Below are 26,859 nucleotides of genomic sequence, written 5' to 3'. Positions count from 1 at the left end.
CAGAAAAGAACATTTTTTGGATATTTAAAAAAAAATATTTTTCAATATAATCTCCACAAAGACTAATAAAGTTTTCATACCGTGCCCTAATTCAGTTATACCATTTTTATAATGTAATTCATTGAGCTCCTCAAAATACCCATTCACAGCTTCAATAACTTCCTCGTTGCTCCTAAATCATCCACAAAGGCATTTTTTAAGGTTAGGAAGTAGGTGATAAGTCGCTGGAAGCTAAATCTGGCAAAAAAGGCAGACGAGCAACCAATTTATACTTTAGTTTCATTGATTTCAACCATTGTGACACCTGACGAATGTGCTGATGCACTGTCATGGTGAAACAAGATTTTTTTTTGCTAGATGTGGATGTTTTTTTAACTTCGCCATTCAAATGGTGCGATAAGTTTGTGTAGTACTCACCATTGACAGTTTTACTTTTTTCAAGGTAATCAATAAAGACAATTCCTTTTGTATCCCAAAAAACAATTGCCATAACCTTGTTGGCTGACAAAATAGTCTTTGCCTTCTTTGAGGTTGGTTCTTTGGGGTCTCTGTCTACTCTTTTGACTGTTGCTTACTTTCAGGTATGTAGTGGTAGACCCAAGTCTCATCCAGTTATGAATCTATGCAAAAACTCAATGGGGTTCCACTTGTAAAGCATCAAGTTTTTTGTTGCAACCTTTGCTCAGGCATTCTAAATGCAGCACCCATCTTGTGCAGAGCTTCTTTCCATGCCCAAAAAATTATGTAAAATATAATCTACACATTCTTTCGATATTTTAACAGTTTCAGCTATTTCACACCCTTTTAATGTGTGGTCTTCCAGTACGATTTTATGGATCTTTACTATCATTTCAGGAGTCATCACCTTAGTGGGGTGTCTTACAGCAAAACAGGGTAGCGTTACAAGACAGCAAAATATTATAAACTATTTATAAGAAAAATTTACTATTATTATACAGTTGAATAACAGATTTCTGTAAATAAATCTTCACTTTTAATTTTTGGCTGAGGCTGTTACACGATATAGAAGTATATTTGAGGTTAAATTTGGTGTTTAAAACTACCAATTAGTCAGAACAAACATTATATTTAATGAGAGTTGTGTTGCTTTTGACGCACAAGCTTTTGAATTCTACAGATTATCATATACATATTTTTTAAGATTTACTGAAGCTATGAGCTCACTACTGAAGTATTGAAGTTAGGGGTTATTCCACAGATAAATTTTTAAGATAGTCTGATGGAACAAAAAAGAAGTGTGAATTGGGATACCAAAAATAAGAAATACATTAGGGTTCTCTTTTAGAAAGTTAACAATGATATCAACAGTAAGAAACAAATAAAAATAAAGGTAAGATTGAAAAAATAATTTATAAAAGCAACATTGGTTTGCAAATATGAGCATATAGAATTACAGACCTAGCAGATCAATATAATCTGCAGAGTATAATTTCAAGACAGCACAAATTGACAATCAACAGTCAAGTGGTGAAAAATGAAGTAGTTTTGACTAATAGAAGCATTGATAATATATAGCAATATCCTTTATAAACACCAAAACAAAATTACTGAATAAAAAGTCAATCACACAAAACATTTTCAAAATCCCTTATTGAATTTATTATGAATATAACAAGAACCATGCCCCATCCCCAACTTGTGATTCACATTCTTGACTGTTTTAAAAATATCATCTACTTGAAAAAAGCTAAATTTAATAACAGTGTAAATACTGTTGACTGAAAAATGTTTGGATAGCATATCATACTATTGTAATTAATTAAAATAGTTTACAAATTTAAATATATTGTTTTTCTTTTGTTTTTTTTTTTATAAATGTATTAGGTAATAAGTATATAATAAACACTAAGTTGTTACTTTTTTGGTAAAATAACTTTGTTTATAATATGTATTCTGCAGTAAACAAATAAAATAAAAAAGTATGCATAAGTAATAGGAAAGTCTAATAAAAGTTTCTGCAAAATGATGTGCAAGAGAGCTAGGACCATGCAAAAATAATTTGAGGTCAAAAGGTTAGGTATAAATGAACGTTAAACTAAACTTTAGTTTGATATAAAAACTGTACCATTATAGCCTTTTCAGCCTCTTCCACATTCTTTTTTCTGTTTCTATCATTTATATATGATATTGAGGAAATAGTTGAAGTCCGTAATTTATCTAATTCAATAGCTCTCTCTTCTAATTCTTGTAATTCTTGATTTATTCGTGCTGCTTCTTCATCATCTCCTCTGTAAAATATATAAAAACAATAATTTATGCTAGCTGAAAACTGTATACAAACTTATTTGAGACTGAGGGGCTAATTTAACTTGCTTACTGAAGATGCCAAGAAAAGTTTATTATTATTTTTTTGGAACCCTGAAAATTTTTCATCTTAATATATTAAATTAAGCACACATTTGAAAGCAGTAACAGAAAACATAGAATGTCTTATTATCATTGTTCTTTTGGAAAAACTTAAGGTATGGATAAACTTCTAGGGAAAAAAGTCACAGAAAATAAATAAGAATATAACGAAGGTAATTAAATTTGACAGAGGGAGATGGGAATGAGAGAATTTAAATTTAGATATGGAAACAAGATAAACAGAAGTTGTAAAAACTGCTGTGTAGTAAACCTTCCTCAACCAAAAAACAATAGATTGTTTTATACAAACTGTGGACACTTTTAGATTTCAGAAATAGAATTACTGAAATTATATTACAATACTACTGTTGCAAAATTATCAGTTTTAATAAATAAATCCACAAGTTGACTGCATTCAAAAGAAAACAGTGATGTAAATTAAAATAATTATAAAATGCAATATAGTGGTTTATTTCATATTATAATAGTATGCAGCAATATAATTTAACTTGCTTACTGAAGATGCCAAGAAAAGTTTATTATTATTTTTTTGGAACCCTGAAAATTTTTCATCTTAATATATTAAATTAAGCACACATTTGAAAGCAGTAACAGAAAACATAGAATGTCTTATTATCATTGTTCTTTTGGAAAAACTTAAGGTATGGATAAACTTCTAGGGAAAAAAGTCACAGAAAATAAATAAGAATATAACGAAGGTAATTAAATTTGACAGAGGGAGATGGGAATGAGAGAATTTAAATTTAGATATGGAAACAAGATAAACAGAAGTTGTAAAAACTGCTGTGTAGTAAACCTTCCTCAACCAAAAAACAATAGATTGTTTTATACAAACTGTGGACACTTTTAGATTTCAGAAATAGAATTACTGAAATTATATTACAATACTACTGTTGTAAAATTATCAGTTTTAATAAATAAATCCACAAGTTGACTGCATTCAAAAGAAAACAGTGATGTAAATTAAAATAATTATAAAATGCAATATAGTGGTTTATTTCATATTATAATAGTATGCAGCAATATAAACAGAAATTACAAAGAATAAAACAAAATATGAGTATAATAGTTAATACTTAATAAAATACTTATAACTGTTCAAAGTTAAGAAAGTGTAAACACACACAGATGCGCAGAAACTTGATTGGGAGTGACATGTGAAGTGGTGTGGGGAATGCCAGTATGGTAAGGGGGATAGTGTGATGCATTCAAGGACTGAGTAGAAGCAGGAATTCACTTGGCTTCTTGTGTTTTTTATAAACAGTTTTTTTAAAACTAATTTTGTTTAATAATGGAATTTTTAAATACTTAATTTTCCTAATGCTTCGTCCAAAATGCAATTGTAGATTGGGAAGAGGAATACCTCCAAGAAGTCCAAAGCAAATGTATAATAATGAATGTGTACAGCAAAATAGTCTAAGAAAATCCAGCAATGGTACATGTAGAAATTCATGCTCATGTAGCAGACCTTTGTGAAGTATCTGTTCATATTATGCGTAAAGTGATAACAGAATCAAATAAACTGGGAGAAAATGAGAATTTTAATACGCCGGGAAAAACTCGTATAGAATGAAAATGAAAGTTAGCATTGACAACTTCCAAAGATGTGCGTTACAAAATATCATATACAAAATAAAGTTCTGCCGACATTGATAAATATATTATTTGTTTTAAAAACCAAACAACCAGATTTGCAGATGAATTACAGTTACAAAACTCTAAGGAAAATAGTGAGGAGTATGGGTTTTAGATGGAAGAAAACTGAAAAAAAAAAAAACAAAAAAAAAACAGGAAAATTTTAATAGAAAAATGAGATTACAAAATAAACAAGTAAAATATCTAAAGAAAATTAGCATTTACAAACAGGAAGGAAGACCAATAATTTTTTCAGATGAATCTTCTATTCACTTGAACCACAAGTAAAATTATGGTTGGATCGATGGCTCAAATAAAGGCTATAAAACACCTATATCCAAAGGATCGAAGGTGATATTGGTTCATGCTGGCAGTGAAGCAGAAGAAATTCAAAATGCTCTTTTAATTTTTACATAGAGCCAAAAAAAGGAAAACACTGGAATAACATGAATGTTGATAAATTACAAAAAATGGCTGAGAACAATGCTAATCCCAAATCTTCCAAGTTGATTGGTTTTGGTAATCGATAATGCTCGGTACCACAACATGTTACACAAAGTGCCGAATTCAAACAGCAAAAAAAACATGAACTTAATGGCTTCGAGACAAATATTCTGTGCTCAGCAGGTATGTTAAAAATAGAACTGTACCAATTATTAAGCCCTGAAGTGAATAGTATTACTTCAATAAAATATTTCAGGATAACAGCCACAATGTAATAAAATTGCCGCCCTACCATCCTGAAATTAACCCGATTGAGTTGATTTGGATGAAAATAAAGTCAGGTAGCAGATGAAAATGTCTCTAGTTGGAAAAATATAAATTGTATAAAAGAAATTACTGAGAAAAAATTTCCTTAACTACCAGCGGAATATTGGAAGCAATGTTGCGAACATGTACTAACAATAGAAAAAAAATTATTATGAAACAGATTGGGTTGCTGACATGCAAACTGAAAGGTTTACAATTTGCGTTAATGACAGTGACAGTGGTAGTGAAAGCAGTGATGAGCACCAATGAATCAGTCGTTGAACATGAATGATACAGATGATGCAAGATCTGATGATATGGATTGGATTAAGCTGCTTGATTAAAAAACTGTTATCTATCCTAATTTACTGTCTCTTTCTGTTAATTACATAAACAAAAAAAAAACTTGCAAAGAATAAGTGAAATTTCAAAAAGCAATACAAATTGTAATTGTAAATCTAAAAAAATTAAATATTTTATCAATTTAAACAAAAAAATAAACAAGATTAGAAAAAAACAATAAATATAACAGAGAAATGGTCAGAAGTATGTATCCATGAGCATTTAGCATGCTATTGAGCATATGCACGCATGCATGCACACAATACATACTTGTATGTGTGGCCAATTCTCTGTTCTTCCCACCAATGTATACCGATCCATCCCCACCCTGTGCATTGACTTGTGTGTTTATGCTTTCTTAACTTTGAATACTTACTTATATTCTTGTTATAATTTTTTACACAGAATGATTAATCTATAACTATTTTGCATTATAATAAATATTTTAAACTGATAAAAACCAAGATACAATAATTAATCAAAAGAAATGCTTAACACCAGAAGTTTTTAATTTAATAAGAGATTAATCAATTAAGACCAGCAATAATTTTCTATAAAAAACTATCAAAATGGGGGAAAATGTACATAATTTAATAAAGAAATATTACCTTGAAGCTGCCATATCTCTATCTTTCATAAGCTGTGTCTTTTTCATTGCATAATTATAAGGATTAGTTTTAAATCTTTCCTTTTCACGAATTATCTGAAAATAAAAATGTTTAATTAAAAATGGTGTACACAGTTTATGCTTTTAATGAGTCAAACAGTATTTGTAATACCCGTATTTAATTCTCTGAAATCACAGTAATGGTTTCATGTACTTAATAACAGAAATCAACTGTTGTGGTGAAGAAATATTTAAGGCGTCATACAATATTTATAATTACGACACTGTACTTGAAAAATAAAAATATATACAGTAAAATTGATTTTAAATTATGTTTATTTACCAGCTAAAATATTCTTTTGCCTATTTTCCTGAAAACCCATAAGAAGATGGTTACAATTTCACAACTTAACAATATTAGTTTCTTGCATAGAGACACTTGGTAGTGAAATGCTGTAGATTATATTTCAATACTTCTTGATAACAATTGCTGATTTTTATGTTTCTAGGAAAAATTGAGAACCAAAGGGTACAGGAATAAATTACACTGTACAGGTGTGAGTTATATAATGTTTGGCAATTAAAAGAAGCAGTAATTACTATTGTTATAATCTGTGGCTTGTGAAAGAATCCAGTTATTTTACACAGAAGTTCAGAAGAGACAGTAAAGAATTTTTTTTTACTTATTTAATATAAAGTAAATTTAAAAGAACGTTATAGATGACTTTAATAACTTATGGGTGTCATAATTTATGGGACGTTCTAAATGGCAATATCTGGCTATTCTGCAGTACCCAGCAGTCAGAGTTTCTCTAACCTCACATATATAATTGTAAATCCAACCTCATAAATGAAAATAATATAAAATTAATCTTTGGCTTAGTAAAAAAAAAAGCGCTTTCGGAACACAACAAATAAATTTAAAAATATGACACAAGTAAAATAATCAAATATATATATATATATATATATAGTTTAAAAATTTGTAAAAATACTGTATTTACACATTTTGTGAGAGTATGTCACATGTCTGAGGAACTGCTGAGTGCCAAAATAATCTGGTCCAATTGGAAGCAACAACTATTTAATTATTCATTTTCTCTTATCTTGAATGTTAGAAAAGAGCAAAATAATACTAACATTTTACTGTTGTTTATGAGGCCAAAAAACCTCATTTTAACATTTCACCATTATACAATTTCCTGCTAATAACATTATTTTTCTTCATTCTAAAGAAAATAGTTACATCAAAGTTTTATTGTGTACATAAAAAAAAGTATGTATTTATTTATTATAAAGTATAATTCTGTTATTGCAATAATGGAATTATTTCAGTCATGACTGAGGATGTGGGATCCTGCGAGCAAAAGTACTTTCATGAAAAATTAAGGCAAGATATGTCTATCTTAATTTTCTGTACTAGGTGGTATAATTACAGTACAGGATAATAATATGAATCTTAAAAAGATTAATTTCAGTAAAGAAATATACAGAAAAATTATTAAAATCGATTCTTTAAACATTATTCTAAAATGGTACCTAAACTTTTTAATTTAATACAATTACTGAATATATAAATATATTAAAAATCATTGTGGTTATAAAAAAATTTGATAAGCAGCTACTTGATAGGTCAAATTAAATTATAAAGCTGTAACAAAAGGTAAATTTAACATTTACTTCAAAAAAGAAAAAAAATTAGGTATCTACTTTGCTCCCAATTCAATATATATATTCATTAAATATACAAGAGGGACGTTCAATAATTAACGAGACAAACTGATGTAGAGAAAAAACAGTTCTTTCAATGACAATGAAACTTTTTGAGGGTCAAGTTGGCAACCTTGGGAACAATTTAATCATTTGTTTGACCATCGTTAATCTAAACATAACTTGATTTCAGAATGTCAGCTCTGCTTGAAACATGTACGCTGGAAGATAAGATTTTTCCTATCAGAAGGTGTAAAACCGATGGAAAGTTACTCAAGACTGTTGAAACAGTATGGTGAACAGTGTTTAAATCACAGTTTAAAAAGTATGACTGATTTCCATCACTCTGGAAGATCAATTGAAGTTTTGATTGGTGTGCTGCAAAATCGCATAAATGATCTTATTTGTGAAGACAGGCGAGTCAAAATTTCCCAAATTGCTGGTTTGTATAATGTTAGTGTTGGAATTGTGCATTCAATCATTCATGACATGCTGAATTATCACAAAACATGTATGACATGGATTCAAAGACAGCTGGCTCAAGCCCATAAAGACACCTGGATTTGCATTTGTTCTGAACTGAATGAAAGATTTGAAGTGGAAGGTTCTAACTTTCTGAATTGTATAATAAGCTGTGATGAAACGTGATGAAACATTTCAAGCTCGAATTTTATGTATAAACAACCTTACTCTGGTTCAGTCACTTGGCTTAGTAACTAACAATATTATTTGGTTACTTAAGAATGGTCAATCTCAAGAGACCTCTCTTTTTTTCTATTTAGCCTCCGGAACCACTGTATTACTTCAGATGATGATATATGTATGAATGTAAATGAAATGTGGTCTTGTACAGTCTCAGGCCGACCAATCCTGAGAGGTGTGGTTAATTGAAACTCAACCAACAAAGAACAGCAGTACCATGATCTAGTATTCAAATCCATATGAAAGTAACTGCCTTTACTAGGTTTAGAACCTTAAAACTCGTGACTTCGAAATTAGCTGATTTGCAATAACGAGTTAAAGTAAAAAAACTAAAACAAAGTACCAAAAAAAAACTAAAAAATAAAAAAAAGGAAAAAAATAATGGGTTTTACAACTACACTTTCAGCTTCTTGCACAGTTATTACATAAAATAGAAAAATTAGGACAAATTATATTCATTAACCCAATTACTTCAATAAATTAAGCTTATAAATCTAAATTAATATTATTCAGTGGCTTTTTAATGCTGAGAAAAATTAATGAGTACTGCATTAAGATTACCTTCTCAATATCTTCTTCTTTAAATTCATATATCATTGCTTCCTTAATATCTTTAACTTTCTGTTCCACTTCCTCTTGTGTCGGTAATGAAATGCCTTGAAGCGCACAGGCTTCTTTCCAACTAAAAAATTCACTGTCAGTAAAATCTTGATTACTGATAAATTCTAACCTAAAAACACGTTCTTGTAAGCCATGCCTAGAATTAAAAACAAAATAAAATTTTTTTTAAATTTATATACTTCTGAAAAATTCCAGAATACTGCAACTCTTCAGTCACTTAATACTGCCGAATAAGAAAAGATTTTAGTCTTCAGAAACTCAAACATCGATTTAATAAAACGTTTTCAAAAATAGCTTTTCAAAGAACATCCATAGTCCTTTCAGCAAATAAGATACTAGTGTTATATATTATTTATTAAAAGAGGGGGAAAACCAAAGCATGTAAACACAATTATTAAAAAATAAGTAATGTGATTTAAAGAACACAACATTTTTTCCCTATGGAATTTTATAGAAAACATAATTTCTCTAAGAAAACTGAAGAAGTTTCATCAAACATGCGAAAAGAATACATAATCACTTCAATTGTACATTAGACCGATTGTGATTATAGCAATCACAGCTCCTAACTCTATGTAGTTGTATAAGCTTTGAAGTATTCATGACATTTTTAAAATTACTGTAGTCTTATTAACATTATCACATCATAGTATTGAAATTATTACATTATTATGGTACAGTTAACATCATCTAAAATTAAAATTTGCTAGTAGTAACATAAAAATAATACTGTATGATATGATACAATATTGTTGTTTGTGGGATAAACTGAATTGAGAAAGACATAAAATCTAACACGTTACATTATATTTCAGGGTATCCCAATCCATCAACAGGGCAACTGAAATTAAGTAAGATTCATTTTTCTACTTTTCTATTAATTTGGGGTTTTTTATTTGATAAATATTTATCAAACTGTAACTTTCAGTTCCAAGATTTTTTTTTATTGTACTCATTTGTAATTCTGAAAAGTGTGCACTTTCACTTTCTTCACAGCGTAAAGAATAATAATTTAAAAATACAGACACTTTATGATGTTTCTGAGAAAAAATGACAGAAATTGTAGATGATATGACTATTTACTGATTCCACAGTCCTTGATGGACCTTGACTCCCTCTCAATTAGCTTCCATTTCCGTAGTTCCTTTACCTTCCCCCACCAGTTCCTGATATTCATTGTTCTCAGATCAACCTTCACATCCTGCGACCATTTCTTAGTTAGCCTACCTCTTTTTCTTCACCCTCTATTCTTAATGAAAGATACTGATGAGGATCTCCCCTCAGATATTTTTTCTACTGGTCTAATCAAGCAATTCTTTGGGGTGGGATGAAGTAGATAATATTCTCATTCTTCATGTCATTACTTCTAATTCTTCACTGGTTTCCTTTACTCAAATGTTCCACTATCTTTATAAGATGCTATTACATTATTCCTCTCAAAGATGCAAGTAAATTCACCTTTTTATTGAGCTGAAGCCTTATGCTTGTAAACCTCATGTTACTATTAGTTTTATACAAGAAAACATTTTGAAACTTAAGAAGTTACATTATCATCTGGAATGAAGAGAAACTCAGCAAAGGATAAGTTTCTTTACAAAATTTTGTTCCGCTGAAATATTTAATTGACAAAACAAAAATTATCTAAGTAAAAGAATAGCAACTTTGATAAACTGTATAATAAAATTAATATCGTTTTTTTATTACAAAAAAAAAAAAAAAAAAAAAAAAATATTCAAAGCATTTTAATAGTCGTTCCATTTGTGTAAAATTTTCTAAAATTATTCTAGAAACTCACCTTAACTTAAGACCTTTATTTGTTCTAGTACGACCCAGCTGATAAATCTTTGCTGTTTCAACAACTCCAACAACTTCTGCTACCTACAATCACAACAAAAACTATTATGTTTAACAGAATAAAAAAAAATCTGATGTAGACACCAAATGACTTCCTTGTATGCTTTTTAAATTAGATATATTTTTTATTACATACTTTTTCTTTTTTTTTTATTATTGAATTATTATTTATTGTAAAAATTTTTTTACAATCAGAGGTTAATAATTATTAATAAATCAATATATTAAAAAAAATGAAATGAAATCGGATTCCAACTGATATGCCTTCCCCTTATAAGATTCAAATATTTCATTAATTAAAATTTCATTGGGCTATAACTCTGCAACCAATGAAAATAAGTAATATATAAAATAAGTATGATATATCATTGAAAATCTCTCAATGAGGGCTTATTACTGCAGTTAAGAAAAAGTCCAAAATAAATTTTTTTTGGATTTGGGCTCTTTTGGACACTTTTGGTCCAGTCAATTACAATCAAAAGGGACGGTACGCAACTAAATGTTACAACAGTCCAAATCCAAAATTTTAACGGCTAATAATTTTTGAATTATGTGAGATACATACATACATTACACCAAAAATAGTCAAAATGGATATTTTCGTTGAAATCTGAAAACTGAAATTTCATACAAGGAAGTACAATATATTTAAACTAAAATATTATAAAACAACAAAAAAAAACATCTTTCTTTAATGATGAAATACAATCATATATTAATTCACATCATATCTTTGATGGAACTGTTGATACCTTTACTATAAATAAAAAAGCAATTAACTGTATACCTATGCAAAACTGCTGCATACTTATATGCATAAAGGAGATTTTCTTTTGAACTTCTTAAGTCTGATCCTATAAAAAAAAATTCTTTCATTCCTTGTGATTAATAAACTGTAACTAAAAATTTACTACTTTTCTTTTTTAGTACAATTGAAAATTTTGTTAAGTGCAAAATTACATTCATTTTACATCTAGGTAAATTAGTTTTGGGGACTAAGATCAGTAAAATATATTTCTATGATAGAAATAATATTTTCATTAGTTAAGCTATTATGTTTTAAAATGAATATTTATATTACTGCAGCAATATGTTTTTATAAAAATGTGGTTTTTAACATCCACATTTACAGGCTAATGTTTTTATAAATTTTTTATATACAAGAATCCCTGATTTATGCTTTTTTACTTGAATCCTGATGTATCCAGCTATTTTCATAACCAATTATTGTTTTTAGAAATTAATTTCTGTATAATCATATAATGTTAATACAATCCCATATATATGTCACAGTTTTTCTGATTGGCTAGTTTATAAACTGTTCTGGAACAGTTCATAAATCTTAGACAAGATTTATGACAATGCAGTTTATGATGAACAATGGCGTAAATTACCTCTCCTTGAAAAAATACATTCATATAAAGTTTAATAATTGATCAAAACTAATTCTGGACACCTGTCATCAACTAACTTTGAAGATATATTTTGTTCTTTAATCTTACCATAACAGCCTTATAAAAATTCTATAATCATTTATTTCTGAAATGCTTCAGCATCTGGAAAAAATATCCATGTGATTTATATCCTCAGATTTCAGGATTTTTTCACTGATAACATTCTTAAACACCAAACCAGTACTTTTCATTTAATCTAGTGAAACATGTTACTCATTTCATAAGATATTAGTTGAACATTTGATTTGATTGGATGATAAGAATGACAAATTATGAGACAGGAAATATTACACATGTGAACGGTTAGTTTAAAAACAATTTTTTTAATTTTATTATTTACTTAAGAACTCAAAGGTATATTCTAGACAATTATGAGTAATTACAGTCATCTTCACCAACGGTCAATTAATTATTTGAAAACTGAGTGATATTAATGGAGATATTATAAGATAAATACTGATAAATCAGATGATTCAAAATGGACTTCACAACTTTAAAAGCATATAAAAATTTATTTAGAAATAAATTCAGGCACGTAGCCTGAAGAAATCAACTTGATGTGTGTTACATGAGACTGGCATTCCACAAATGACTGTTTGGCGCATATTATGTAAACGACTGCACTTAAAGCCATATAAATTAACCACGGTTCAACTCATTACAGATGCTGATCTCTGTGGCAGAGTAGTAGCATCTTGGCCTTTCATCCGGAGGTCTCAGGTTCTAATTCTGGTTAGGCATGGCATTTTTCATTTCCTACTAATCTCCATTTGGGCTAAAGACCACAGCAGTTAAGCCCGCAATCTAAAAAAAAAAAAAACGATAAAAAACCCATTACAGATGACGAAAAAGTTGGTAGGCTGAAGTTTTGTGTGAAAATAATGGATAGAATTGCAGACAATGATAAATTTTTAGTGATGAGTTAACGTTTCACATCAGTGGCAAGATGAACACCTATAACTGCTGAAAATGGGTTAGCGAAAACTCTCTGAAACTTTGCAGCATATTTGTGATATTCCTAACTAAGGTCATGTTTTTTGTGTCCAAAGCAAACAAAGTCTATATGGCCTGTTTTTCTTCCAGGAGGCAAACTTTAAATGGTATTTATCTGGACATGCTTAAAGAGTTTCTAATTCCTCAGTTAGATGATGATAATCAAGATGGATGCCACTGCTATCAGTAAGATGGGGCACCACCTAGAAGTGAGAGCTTTTCTTGATAGTCGATTCCCAGGTTGGTGGATTGGTTGTGAAGGTCCAACTACATGGCCATCTTGTTCCTCAGATTTGACCATGTGAGATTTTTTTTGGTGTGTTTCATTAAAGAATAGGTTTACATACCACCTTTGCCTGCTGATCTTGTTGAGTTAAGACTTCAAATCCACAACGCAGCAGCTACAAAGCTGACTTGCTGGCTAGTCTGGAATTAAACTGACTTCAAGTGGGATGTATATCGCATTACAAATGGAAGCCATATCGAACTACAGTAAATGTTGGGTGACAAATTTTTACGTGTTTTTCTATGAAATGAGACCTCAACCAGATCTGTAAGTTATATCAATAAATTTTTATATGCTTTTAAAGCTGTGAAGTCCTTTCTGAATCACTCGGTATAATGCTTACTTTTTTAAACAAGTCCAAATTATGTCAACAAAATAATTGTATAATTACCCTGTAAACTGGTTTCCCAGTTTTATTATTGTTGCCAATTCCAATTCTGACAAAGCATCCTTGAACAACTCTATCAAGGAAAGGCAGATGGACAAACCTGTGAAAAAGTAAATCACAATAAAGTCTACATTCCATATTCACTGTCTTATGAGTTGCTCACTATATTTACAGATTTATATGAATTGCAGACACCCATAAATCATTAACTAAAATGAAATATCATACCATTTTTCATATTTATTTTTTCTGTAATTAACAAGCTTATATTCAATTACAGGTGCCCTAACATTTTTTGTTTAATAAGAAGTGAATTAACATTCAAGAAGCAACAATTAATAATAATGATAGTGTTAGGATTCTTTTTAGTAAAATTAAGCATCACTTCTACTTATTTCTGATGTACTCTATGAAATTATATAAACCACATGCTTGTAATAATTCCACTTGTTTGCTATTATTTATAGATCATTAACCTCACATTTCTTAATTGACAAATGGCAATTGCATATGAAATCACATGGTTGAAGCTTTATATTTATGTCTTATCATGGAGCATGTGATTATTTTTTTTAGTTCTAAACTACTTAGAATTGGATTTGTCATATAGCAATTCTTTACACATAATTATGTGTGTCTAAAAAATAAAGTTAAGCGTGAAACTTAAAAAAATAATTCAAATAGATTTAAAGAACTGTATTAGAAAGAAGGGTAATTGTAGTTAATGCTTTTATTTGTGTTATTTACTTTATGGTGCAAATATGTGAACCAATATTATTACATTAAATCCATTGTTATTACTGTACAGCAGCATTTCTCAACCTGGAGGTCGCAAAATTAGCCTACAACTTTATACATAAGCAAATATGAAATCATTTTATGAAAAAAAAATCATTTTATTTACATTTATGAGTACACATTTAAAAAAAATAAATTAATGAGATGGTTGCGTTTGTTTTTCATTTAAAAGTTTCTCCATACATTGACCTATGTTAGAAACACAAGAAAATTGTTTTCAAGACAATTCCTATATTTAATTTTTAATGCTACCATACACGATGAACCCTTTTCACAGAGGTAAGACGTAGCAAAAGAGATAAATATTTTCAATGCTTCTGTGATTAAATTTCCATATTCACTTTGATGAGCAAGCCAAAATGTCCTTCATCTTGAATTGTAGTTACAACGTTTCATCGGCAGACATACTGATAAGCTGGTAGTGAATCTCAACTGATAACTTAGCAGCTACAACAATGCTTTCACTAAGTTCCTTTATACTACTGACAGCTTGATGTGCTCAAATGTATCATTTACATGTTTGAACATGATGCTCTCAAGCGAATATTATGCAAGCGGACCAAATTACAAAGCAGCATATACACATCAAGTTGGAACCTGTAAATTGCTCATATATGTACACATCATACCCGCTGCTATCAGTTCAGTTGTCTAACAATAACTAAGCTGATGACGATAAGAAATTAATCACTTTTTAAAAAAAAATCTGATGTGGAGATCGTGGACACCACATGTCTTCTTTGTACACCTATTAAATTACATATACAATTTTTTTTTTAAATGAGAAGTATATAACATTTTATTTCATTAATAATTCCTGATATTTTTTCATACTTTTTTTTTATTGTTATTATTTATTGTAAAAATCTTTTTTGATCAGTGGTTAATAATTATTAATAAATCAATATATTAAAATTAAAAAAAATAGATGAAGTCGGATTCAAACCGATCAGCTTTTCCCCTTGTAACATCCAAATATTTCATTAATTAAAATTTTATTTGGCTATAACTCTGGAACCAATGAAAATAGGTACCCCTTATGATAAATTGTTGAAAAGTTCTTAATAAGGGCTTATTAATGCAGTTAAGAAAAAGTCCAAAATCTACATTTTTATATTTTGGGATTTTTGGACACTTATGGTCAAGCTGATTGCAACCAAAAGGGGAGGTGCACAACTAGATGTTACAACGGTCTTAAATCCAAAATTTCCTACAGCTAATCGTTTTTGAGTTATGCGAGATACATACATATGTACAGAAGTCATGTTGAAACTAGTCAAAATGGATTCAAGGATGATGAAAATGGATATTTCCATTGAAATCTGAAAGCCAAAATTTTTCAGAGTCACAATACTTCCTTTACTTCGTACAAGGAAGTAAAAAGAAAAAAATTACTTGTGATGAAGAGTTATGTCTGAATAACCAAAAGTGAAACATTTTTAATAGCAAAAACACGTATGACATATCCAGCCAGTTTCTGCAAAATCCATTTAATAAACATGTGTTAACAGTTCACTCTAAAATCTATCCAACATTACCGCTTATCATAAAACTATGAATAATTCTACATGCATTTTGAAATATATGATTAACCTTAGATGTTTCAAGTTTTTTTTTATTATTCTGCTTTGGAAATGAGGTGAAATTTTTAAACCATGCAATTGTTATACTTATATTCATTCATTCTTTTTTAAGTAGAATATACTTTTTGGTTTTATTTTGAGAACTATATATAATTGTAAACAAAGATATTGGCAAGAAAGAAACTTAATTTGATTAATTCAAAAAATATTTACAGATGCATGATTTCATTAAAATAATTCATAATTATCTTGAAAGGCTGAATTAACTCTGTAATATAGTTTAAAATATTTATTTAGATAAGTTACATTATGATAAAAATTTTGATATGGATTCTTCTTTATTTACACCTCTGTAAATAACATAGAATCTAATCAGTTTTAAAATCATACTAAACAAATACCATGAAAATTTTTATAAATACACCACTTACAAACATAACATATAAAAATTCTAACTTTGCAATAAACTGCAATTAAAAAAAAAAGAGTGAGGCCTGTTTTTCTTGCAGATCTTAAACAATTTTATGGCTGTTATTCTTAGGGAGTGCATTCATTTGCAGTGTAGAAGAGTGTATAATACAATTTGAGAGATAAAATAATTAATTAAATATGGAAGAAATAATGATTATCTGATTGCAATCTCTCCAGCTATCTGAAAAAGGATAATGAAAATTTTGAATTCAAATTACATTACTTACCTTTCTAATTTGTGCCTTGATAAACGTATTTTGGTTAAGTCTTCTTTTTTAGAAATAAATTGCACTTTCTTTACTTTTGAACTTGAGACAGATCTGAAATATAAAAAAAAATTAAAACATTTTAAATAAAATTGAAAACACATTTCATTAATACTTTAGTTCTATTTTGATATTCTGAAGAAAACCCTTAAATTTTAACTTAAAAAATATATATAAATGAACTGTAAAAACTGAACCCCTCCAATCAAGGTGATAATTATTTTTTAATATTTACTATGTGTCTATTTACTGCAACTGTTTCTTATCCTTAAGTTAAGGATACTGACACTTCTCCCACATAATGCATGATTTTATTCTAGGTCCTGTTATATTCCTAATCTCCTTAATATCTGGATATTCAGTCTCCTGGATATCTTCTCAGATACCTGAATTAAAGAGTTTGAATTGTCTGATCTTTAACTCATTTCTTCTTGTTTTCCACTCCAAAACGGATCTCTACACCTAGCATTTTATGTTGCTTACCTTTTAAGGTTCAAGATTCATTTTGGAATGAATCTGGACTTGTGAACAGGCATTTTTTTTTGTTTTCTTACTAATTTCAGACTATGTAAACTTACACAGGAGAGCATAATATGATTGAACAGGTTCAATCTGCTACTGCCAGGGGCTGAGAGAAGAGCTTAATATCTAGCAAACTGGAGTGATAAGATACATCAATGTTATACAGATGTGTATAAAAATTGTTTCTAGAATTCAGGGGATGGTCCCTCACACCAAAATAAGGAAAAATACTTTCAACATATGTCCAGAAATGCTTAGTTTACCAGTTATATGACATTTTTTATTTTTAACATAAAAATTTATTTCTCAGGAATGGTTGAGCATATAGAGCTGAAATTTTATATACTGCTAGGTACCTAGAGGTTTAGTAGTACAGAAATAATGGACCTGATCTCTCAATCAATTTCAAAATGGCAGCCATGAAAACCTTTTAATTGTTAATATCATTGCAACTGCTGTTTATTTAAATGTCATGTAATTATAAAAAAATGTTAAGCATTATATGATAAAGAAAATTATACCTAATTTATTCAAATCCGTTCATAAATAACAAAGATATAGAAAAAATTCTTGAAATGAGTTACTCTAGATTTAAAAAAATCAGCTTTCATTTCCTCCTGAATAAAATTAAATAACTTGACAAGATCTCAACTGGAATAATTTTATTAATTTTACCACATAATAAATTATAATAATTTAATAATATTGAAAATACTACAATAAAATAAAATTTGCGTTACTCAAAATTTTAACACTGAAAATGTTTATTATTAAAATCCTTTTTACTTTACATTGGGAAATAAGAATTTACATCTTACCATAGCATAAAAAATGGAGTAAAATAAACAAACATTATAAAAAAACTTGCTAAATTTATAATTTTTAAATTCTTTAAATTTAACTTTTTAAAAGTAATAATTGCAAAATATTGAAAAGTTTTGATTACTTTATCCTGCAGCTTTATACATTCAATTCATACAGAAAAAAATTATATCTGTTCATCTTCATTTGATTTTTCTGGCTGCTGTTTCTCAATTGGCTTTATTCTGAAATATTACAAAAATCATAACATTTCTGAAGGATACTACTTTCTGTTATCAAAGGTATTTTAATTAAATTTTTTTAATTTAATCCCTCTGATAATGAAAAAAAAAAACTGTAAAATTCAATTTTACAATGGTGTTTATAATCCTATTTTAGTCTGTTTTAAGCAATTACTGTCTAAAACCATTCTCTTTTTATACTAAAAAATCATCACAAATGATAAAATTGTGTAAAAACATATAAGGTAAATAAATTCTTTGAATACCTGTTATCAGAATCAGAAACAGATGAACTACGGGATGAACTTGAGCTGCTTCTTGCACGACTTTTGCTTTTTGTAGATTTCCCACCATCACTGTCTGATCCACTACCGCTATCGTCGCTATATATATCAGATGCTTTTAATTTAGTTCTACTCCTTTCTCCACTGCTATCACCATCTTCACCTTCATCTTCTTGTTCACCGCTTTCTTTTTTATTTGCTACTTCTTCTTCTTTTCGTTTTTCTTGTTCAATTTTTTGTTGTTTTTCTTTTTCTTCTGCAATTTAAAATATTTCTTGTTTTTAATAAATGAGTAAATTTAATGTACGATTACAGTAAATTTTAACAATAATTACATATTACTTCAAATGAGAATATTAAAAAAATGTGTAATATTATTAAACACATAGGAATTAAAGTATACAATTAGACCCTCTAATTCCAATCCTTAAAACCACACAAATTTAACGCAATGTGCATGAAATTTGCTACAAATTTTTAATTTAACATTGATAAAAGCTCATTATCATAAAAATTTTATGGTTAAGCAGTTCATAAACAGTCAAAACTATATGTAATTATAATATAATTGATATAAATAATATAATTGAATGACTGCTACTGTACAAAATTAACAACTATAACAAAATTATACAACAATTAAATCCAAGAAGGTGAATATTTTAAATGATGTCCACTGAGTCACTAAAGGAGAGCACAACATTAATAAAATTAAAATAGTTACATTAAAAAATTATGCAGATGAATACATTATAGAAAGCTACATGGCTTTATACTGTATTTTTATGAAATGTATTTTAATTTCAATTAATTGAAATAGGGTACTAAAATAAGCTATTTATTAATTAAACCACAACTTTAACATTTTACCTCTTTCTTTCCTTTCTTCTCTCCTAGCCTTTAATAAGTTCATAGCTTGAGCTTTTTTATCCATTTTACCACGGTTTTCTTCAACAGTTTTCTTTCGCTCTTTACTACGTTCTTTTGGATCAAGTCTTTCTTCTTTCTTTTTCTGGGTACCTTTCTTCTTTTTCATTTCTTGTTTTTTTGCAAGTCTTAATTTCTTTTCTATCTCAAACCTAAAAATAAAAATAAACGATTCACCAAATTACTGTGTAGTACATTTAAATAAATTGAATTTATTACAATTAATATTCATATTTTTGAATTAATATTTAGGGTTTAGAAGTATTAACAAAATGTTACTGAATAGAACTGTTAATATTTCAATATTACTGAATTATGAACTGATCATTCTAATAAATAATTGTACCTAATAATTACTTACTTTATTGGCAAGTGAACTTTCAAAGAAAAAAAAAAAGTCATACAGAAGTTACGTAGGAATATACTAATGCAGATAAGGATACTAATATGACAGGAACTTTGTGTCAAGTACAAGTGCAGGAGGATCTGGGTAAGAAGTTAACATTTATTTGTTTTGTAAATGAACTTTAAACTTTACAGTAAAACTTGTATGACAATCTACAAAGCACGTATGATAATGTAAGAGAGGGGTAGGTGGTGGTCTTGATGCCATAACTGAATGGACAAAATGGAAGTATTAATATCATAATTATTACACAATTAAAACATATGCATCACTATAAGAATGTACAAAATAATTCAATCTTATTTCAAATCCAATTCAATTAGAATGGTCCTATTCATTCACTGGTTTGTAAAATTTCATTGCTATGCACTTTATCCTTGCTTTAAAGTTAATTACAATCAAATATTTTTACTTTTTCTTTAGTTTAAGTGCAATGTAAAACAGAAAATTAAAATTTAAAAATTTTCATAAACACTGATTAAATTTGCCTTGGAACTTCTTTCTTTCTGTCTAATGATATGTTTTGACAAGTTCCCACCATTACATCTGATTATATTAGTCCATTACTGGAGATTATGATTATGAAGGCAGAATCTTAAAACAAAAAAGACCATGTTTTTTCAATAAAGAAGTATGTAATAACCAACAGTAATTTTTAAAAAATGTTTTATTTTTTATTTTAAATAATGTCATTAAATTTAGTATTTTCGACATCTCTGTGAGTTTAATGTAGTTATTCTTTTGATTTCCAAACCTAAATTATACCTGTATACAAACACAAAGTACTCTTGACAACAGTCAAGAATGACAGGTTTTCTTATTGAACTGGTAAAGCGAAAATTCACAAGATTCTCTTATAACCTGTTAACAATAAAATTCTAACAGAAGATTTAAACATGTGTTCTGCAGTTATTGTCCACCTACGCATTACAGTAGTGGAATTTCCCAAAATCTATTAACTAATGCAGAGCACTAAAATTACTGTGTAAACGTTTCATTTATCTACAGTACGTGGACATAACAAATAGAATTCTTAGAAAACATTTAATACCAACTCCCTCTATTGTTCAGTGCAAACATATAGTTCAGCAACAATTTTTCCTGGGATTAATTCAGTTGGTCTCTTTCTTTGGATTACGTTATTCGCGTTATACAGTATTGTACTGTTAGTGTGCCATAAAAACAATGTCAAAATGGAAGTGCCTTTGTATTTCGGATAAAAATTAGCGTTATACACAAATTTGACAAAGGCGTCAAAAATAAGATTTAATGCAAAAATTTGGATCCAACCAAGTTCACTGTCAAAAATTTAAAAAAATCGGGATGTGATAGTACAAGAACTAGACCAGCGTAAAGAAAATCTAGCGAGATAAAATTAAAAGGTTCCACGTATGATGATATTGATGAAGCTACTTTAAAATATATGACAGTGATGCATGAAGAAAGCGTCTGTTATCCAGAACATTATTTAAAGAAAAAACCCTGGAATTTGGAGCGGCATTAGGAGACAAAGATCTCCAGGCCAGCAATGGGTGTTTAGAGAAGTTTAAAAAAGACACTGTTATTCATAAAGTAATTTCTGGAGAAAGTGCAAGTGACTGTGAGACTTGGTAGTAGACTGTGTTGAAACCAAATTTAGAATATCCATAAAAAGACATTATCAATGTAGATAAGACAGAACTATTCTTCAAATGTTTATCCAGCAAAACGTTAAATTCAAAAAATGATCTGTGCTTTGGTGGTACAACAAAGTAAACTAAGAATTTCGGTGTTAGTGGCTGTAAACATGCTAGGGAACTGAAAGACCTAAAATGTTAATAATCGGCAAAAGTAAAACTCCATGTTGTTTTCGAAGTAATCTCTAAAGGTAGACTACACATTTAACAAAAAGGAGTGAATGACTACCGACATTTTTACAGATTGGGTAAAAAAGCTGGACAAACAGATTACCAGACAACAATTAGGCTTGGACTATAGCTCAAGGATGAAAGTAGCTGACAGTATTTTTGAGTATTTAAATAAATGTGAAACCTTTTTTGAATGTAATACCCTATTCAAACACATAAAATTACTCACTTTTCAAATAATAAATTAATACTATATTAAAAATTATATACTGTAAATATTACCTATCAGTATCTATCAAAAACTAAATGAATTAGGATTAGTGTTTTTTATTCAATTTAAAAAAAGTTAAGTGTATTGATTTCTTGTTATCATTGTAAAAAAATTATGAGCTAGAAATAAAAATACAGTATGTTAACCTACAACTCAGTACAAGCTTTTAAGTATAGCCTATGTCCAGGTAAGTCCTTACCTGAGATACTTACCTTTTATACAGTACGTATAATGTATTAAATTAAAATGTAACTCATGGCATAAAAAAATACATTTACATTTCTTTTTCTATAGCGCTTTTAAGAAAAATAACTGTACTTAATTTTAATTTATCATAAAACGGGATAAAACATTCGTAAAAAAAAATTAGACTGGGAATTCTTGTTACCTCTGCATAATGAAAACCTCTATTCAACAAACTTTTTCCCTGGGATTCTCGATTTCTGTTGTATAGAGGTTCGAGTATTTACATTACAGATTTACTAAGGTTTTTAATCTGCACCCAATGTTTTTCCAGTTTTGTAATGTTTCCTAAAACCTATTTTTTTTTTGGGATGGCATGTGCAACTCTTGAAATAGAATTATTCTTAATCTTCTGTATGGTATGAAAATAACATCATTTCAAGGTTGACTTAAGTAGAGAAGTAAGAAAAACTCTGCTAGGGCCAAATCAAGAGAGAATGTTGGTTATCTTGTGTGGGAGGGAAGGGTGGAACAGGGCAGTTATCGTGTATGTAGCCAAATAATTGCTGGCAAGGAGCAACACATGAGCTAATGCATTTTCGTGGTGCAACATCCAATTCTGGTTTTTTAATAGAACAGATCTCTTCCTGCATGAACATCCCTCAAGTTCCCTAAAACTTTCAGATAGAGCTCTTCTTTTTTTTTGGCTAAATCAATCCTTTCCCTATTCACTGTGACAACTGCCTCTTAGTTTTGACAACACAACCACAAATTTTTGTGTCATTTGCCATTAAGTTTTTCAAGAAGTTTTTTCTGATACTGGCACTATCAAGCAGTTCTTATTTTATGTTAACAACTTTTTTAACAACTTCTTGAACAATTAAACAGTGGTCTTAATGAATTATAGCATGAACTGAATTGATGTGATCATTGTCTGTTAAGAGGGATCTTCAATGGTCAATTTTGTTTTCACTTTAAAATGAGCGAATCATTTGTGGCCTGTGCTTGGGCTCATATTTTCTCCATCTGGAAGCATCTCTGAAATATCTCTATAATATTTTTACAGTTTAAAGAAAAATGTATCAAGACCATGTTCTTCAAGGTCTTTTATTTTCACTGTTAAAAAACCAACAAGAGATTATTAAACATTTTACAATTGCTGCAGCAGCTCAATGTCTAAGAATGGTAGTGTTATGTGGCAAATGGCATTGTTTCTGAAGCTAGTTACTAGCTACTTCAAAGTTCTAAGGTTCAAATCCTAGTAAAGGCAGTTACTTTTATATAGATTAGAATACTAGATTGTGGATAATGGTTTTCTTTGGTGGTTGGGTCTCAATTAACTATACCATCTCAGAAATGATCGACCTGAGACTGTACAAGACTACACTTTATTTGCATTCACACATATCATCTGAAGTAATACCTTATGGCGGTTCAAGAGGCTTAACAGAAAACGAAAGCTAATAGCTACTAAGCTTATTAGTACACACTCCTTGCAGCAATTTGCATTATATTACAAAAGTTTAACTTTTTTTAATGTACCTTATAATTTTGTGATTTATATTATTAAAATACATAAATTTATACTTATAAACAAAAAAAACCTAATACATAAACATATTAATATGTAAATTGTGTATTTTAATACAATGCTTTCATCATCATAACCTGTATGGCCTAATACATGCATACCTGATGATGGAAACTTGTTTCTAAAACAATTCATTACATAGAAAGAAAGCAAATGCAAGACAGATTTATATCAAAGTATTTATACAATCTTTTGCAAATATTTAACAACTTAAGAGTCTGAGAAAGATGAACAAATAAAATAAATATACAAAGGTCAATGTAAAAACACTGGGTGGTATTTAATATATACTAAAATAACTAATACTGTTGATATTAACTGATATAATCTGTCACCTTCCCAAAAGATTCAATGTTATTGTTACTGAATATCTAACCTCTAAATCTGTTACATTAATTTTACTGTACATATGCTCACACTTATGTACAAAGAGTTATGTTAACAGAAAAACAATTTTGTTAAATAATAATATATTTGAGTTAAATTTCTTTATTTAATTTATTCGTGGAAAGCAACATTTCCTGGCAATATATTTCATACTGTTCAGAATTTCTTTACTTCTGTTAGAAAATATTTATAAGCATTTTGTGCAAATCTAATGGATAGTATACTTGACTGATTGCAAAAACTGAATTTTTTTCTAAGTTCTTATATATAATTAGTTTTTATTACTGAATATGTATTTTTTTGTAATAACATCTCAAATGAAATATACTCCCTCTTTGAATCATGAGACCTTGCCGTTGGTGCAACCATATCGGAGAGGTATCTGTTGAGAGCCAGACTAAGGAATGATTGCTGAAAGAGGGCAGCAGCTCTTTCAGCAGTTGTTAAGGGCATAGGTCAGGACAACTTAAACGGCCATATCAACATCACTCAATCCTCTGAGTACTGTGCAGCTGAAAGCAATGTAAAACTACAGCTGATTTTTTCCAAGAAAATGTAGCTCTCTGTATTTTCATATAAAAATGATGGAGGCGCCGTCCTTGGTAAAATATTCCAGAGGTAAACTAGTCCCCCGTTCGGATATCTGGGTGGGGGCTACTAAGGAAGGGATCACCAGAAAATTAAAAAATAACATTCTACGAGTCTAAGCGTGGAATGTTAGAAGTCTAAACAAGGTTGGTAGGTTAGAAAATTTAGAGAGGGAAGCAGTGAAGAGGAAAATGAATTTTGGTCAGGTGATTTTAGAATAATTAACTCAAGCTTCAAATAATGGGCAGGCAGGAGTAGGTTTTATAATGAACAAGAAGATAGGGAAGAGAGTAGAGTATTTCAAAATGCAAAACGGTAAAATCATTGTAATAAGGATAAAATCAAAACCTAAACCAACAACGATTGTTAATGTCTATATGCCTACAAGCGCCCATGATGATGATGAGGTAGAGTGTGTATACGAAGAAATTGACAAAGCAATTAAACACATAAAAGGAGATGAAAATTTAATAATAGTTGGAGATTGGAATGCAAGCATTAGAAAAAGCAAGGAAGGAAATTTAGTGGGTGAATACGAGCTGGGCAAAAGGAATGAAAGAGGGGACCGACTTATAGAGTTCTGCACAAAGTGTAATTTAGTAATTGCCAACACCCAGTTTAAAAATCATAATAGAAGAATATACACATGGAAAAAGCCAGGTGATACTGCAAGGTATCAGATAGATTATATCATGGTTAAGCAAAGATTTAGAAAGCAACTTGTCAACTGCAAAACTTACCCTGGAGCAGACATTGATAGTAACCATAATTTAGTGTTAATGAAATGCAGATTGGGGTTTAAACACCTGAAGAAAAGGTGTCAGATGAATCGGTGGAATTTAGAGAAGCTTGAGGAAGAGGAGGTAAAGAAGATTTTTGAGGAGGATATCACAAGAGGTCTGAGTAAAAAAGATAAGGTAGAAAATGTAGAAGAATCGGAAAATGTTAATAAGGAAATTCTTAAATCAGAAGTGAACTTAGGCGGAACAAAGAGAACTGGTAGAAAACCTTGGATTTCAGACGATATATTGCAGGTGCTGGATGAACGTAGAAAATATAAGAATGCTAGTGATGAAGAAAGTAAAAGGAACTATCGACAATTAAGAAATACAATAAACAGGAAGTGCAAACTAGTGAAAGAAGAGTTGAATTAAAGAAAAGGATTCAGAAGTGGAAAGAGAAATGAGCATTGGTAAAACAGACTGAGCGTACAGGAAAGTTAAGGAAAATTTTGGGGTACATAAATTAAACTCTAATAATGTGTTTAACAAAGATGGTACACTGATATATAATACGAAAGGCAAAGTCAATTGGTGGGTGGAATATATTGAAGAGTAATACAGAGGAAATGAATTAGAAAATGGTGTTATAGAGGAAAAAGAGGAAGTTGAGGAGGATGAAATGGGAGAAACAATACTGAGGTCTGAATTTAAGAGAGCATTAAAAGATTTAAATGGCAGAAAGGCTCCTAGAATAGACGGAATACCTGTAGAATTACTGCGCAGTGCAGGTGAGGAAGCGATTGATAGATTATAAAAACTGGTGTGTAATATTTATGAAAAAGGGGAATTTCTGTCAGACTTCAAAAAAAGTGTTATAGTCATGATACCAAAGAAAGCAGGGGTAGATAAATGTGAAGAATACAGAACAATTAGTTTAACTAGTCACGCATCAAAAATCTTAACTAGAATTCTATACAGAAGAATTGAGAGGAGAGTGGAGGAAGTGTTAGGAGAAGACCAATTTGGTTTCAGGAAAAGTATAGGGACAAGGGAAGCAATTTTAGGCCTCAGATTAATAGTAGAAGGAAGATTAAAGAAAAACAAACCGACATACTTGGTGTTTATAGACCTAGAAAAGGCATTCGATAACGTAGACTGGAATAAAATATTTAGCATTTAAAAAAAATTAGGGTTCAAATACAGAGATAGAAGAACAATTGCTAACATTTACAGGAAACAA

General features: G+C 29.3%; 1 protein-coding gene across 1 annotated transcript in view; it reads right to left on the bottom strand.

The window, feature by feature from the left end:
• Rtf1 (RNA polymerase-associated protein Rtf1) overlaps positions 1 to 26,859 on the bottom strand; it is a 64,956-nt gene that overhangs the window by 23,976 nt on the left and 14,121 nt on the right. The window contains exons 4-11 of the mRNA XM_075358597.1: positions 19,568 to 19,776; positions 18,680 to 18,953; positions 16,810 to 16,902; positions 13,734 to 13,830; positions 10,551 to 10,633; positions 8,696 to 8,891; positions 5,724 to 5,818; positions 2,087 to 2,249 (exon numbers count right to left, since the gene is read on the bottom strand). Of these exons, the coding sequence (XP_075214712.1) occupies positions 2,087 to 2,249; positions 5,724 to 5,818; positions 8,696 to 8,891; positions 10,551 to 10,633; positions 13,734 to 13,830; positions 16,810 to 16,902; positions 18,680 to 18,953; positions 19,568 to 19,776 (1,210 nt within the window). The remainder of the gene's footprint in view (positions 1 to 2,086; positions 2,250 to 5,723; positions 5,819 to 8,695; positions 8,892 to 10,550; positions 10,634 to 13,733; positions 13,831 to 16,809; positions 16,903 to 18,679; positions 18,954 to 19,567; positions 19,777 to 26,859) is intronic.

The sequence above is a fragment of the Lycorma delicatula genome, chromosome 2 (assembly GCF_047948215.1).
Source record: "Lycorma delicatula isolate Av1 chromosome 2, ASM4794821v1, whole genome shotgun sequence".
Taxonomy (NCBI): domain Eukaryota; kingdom Metazoa; phylum Arthropoda; class Insecta; order Hemiptera; family Fulgoridae; genus Lycorma; species Lycorma delicatula.
The sequence above is the reverse complement of the archived record's forward strand: the minus strand, read 5'-3'. Positions and strand labels throughout refer to the sequence as shown.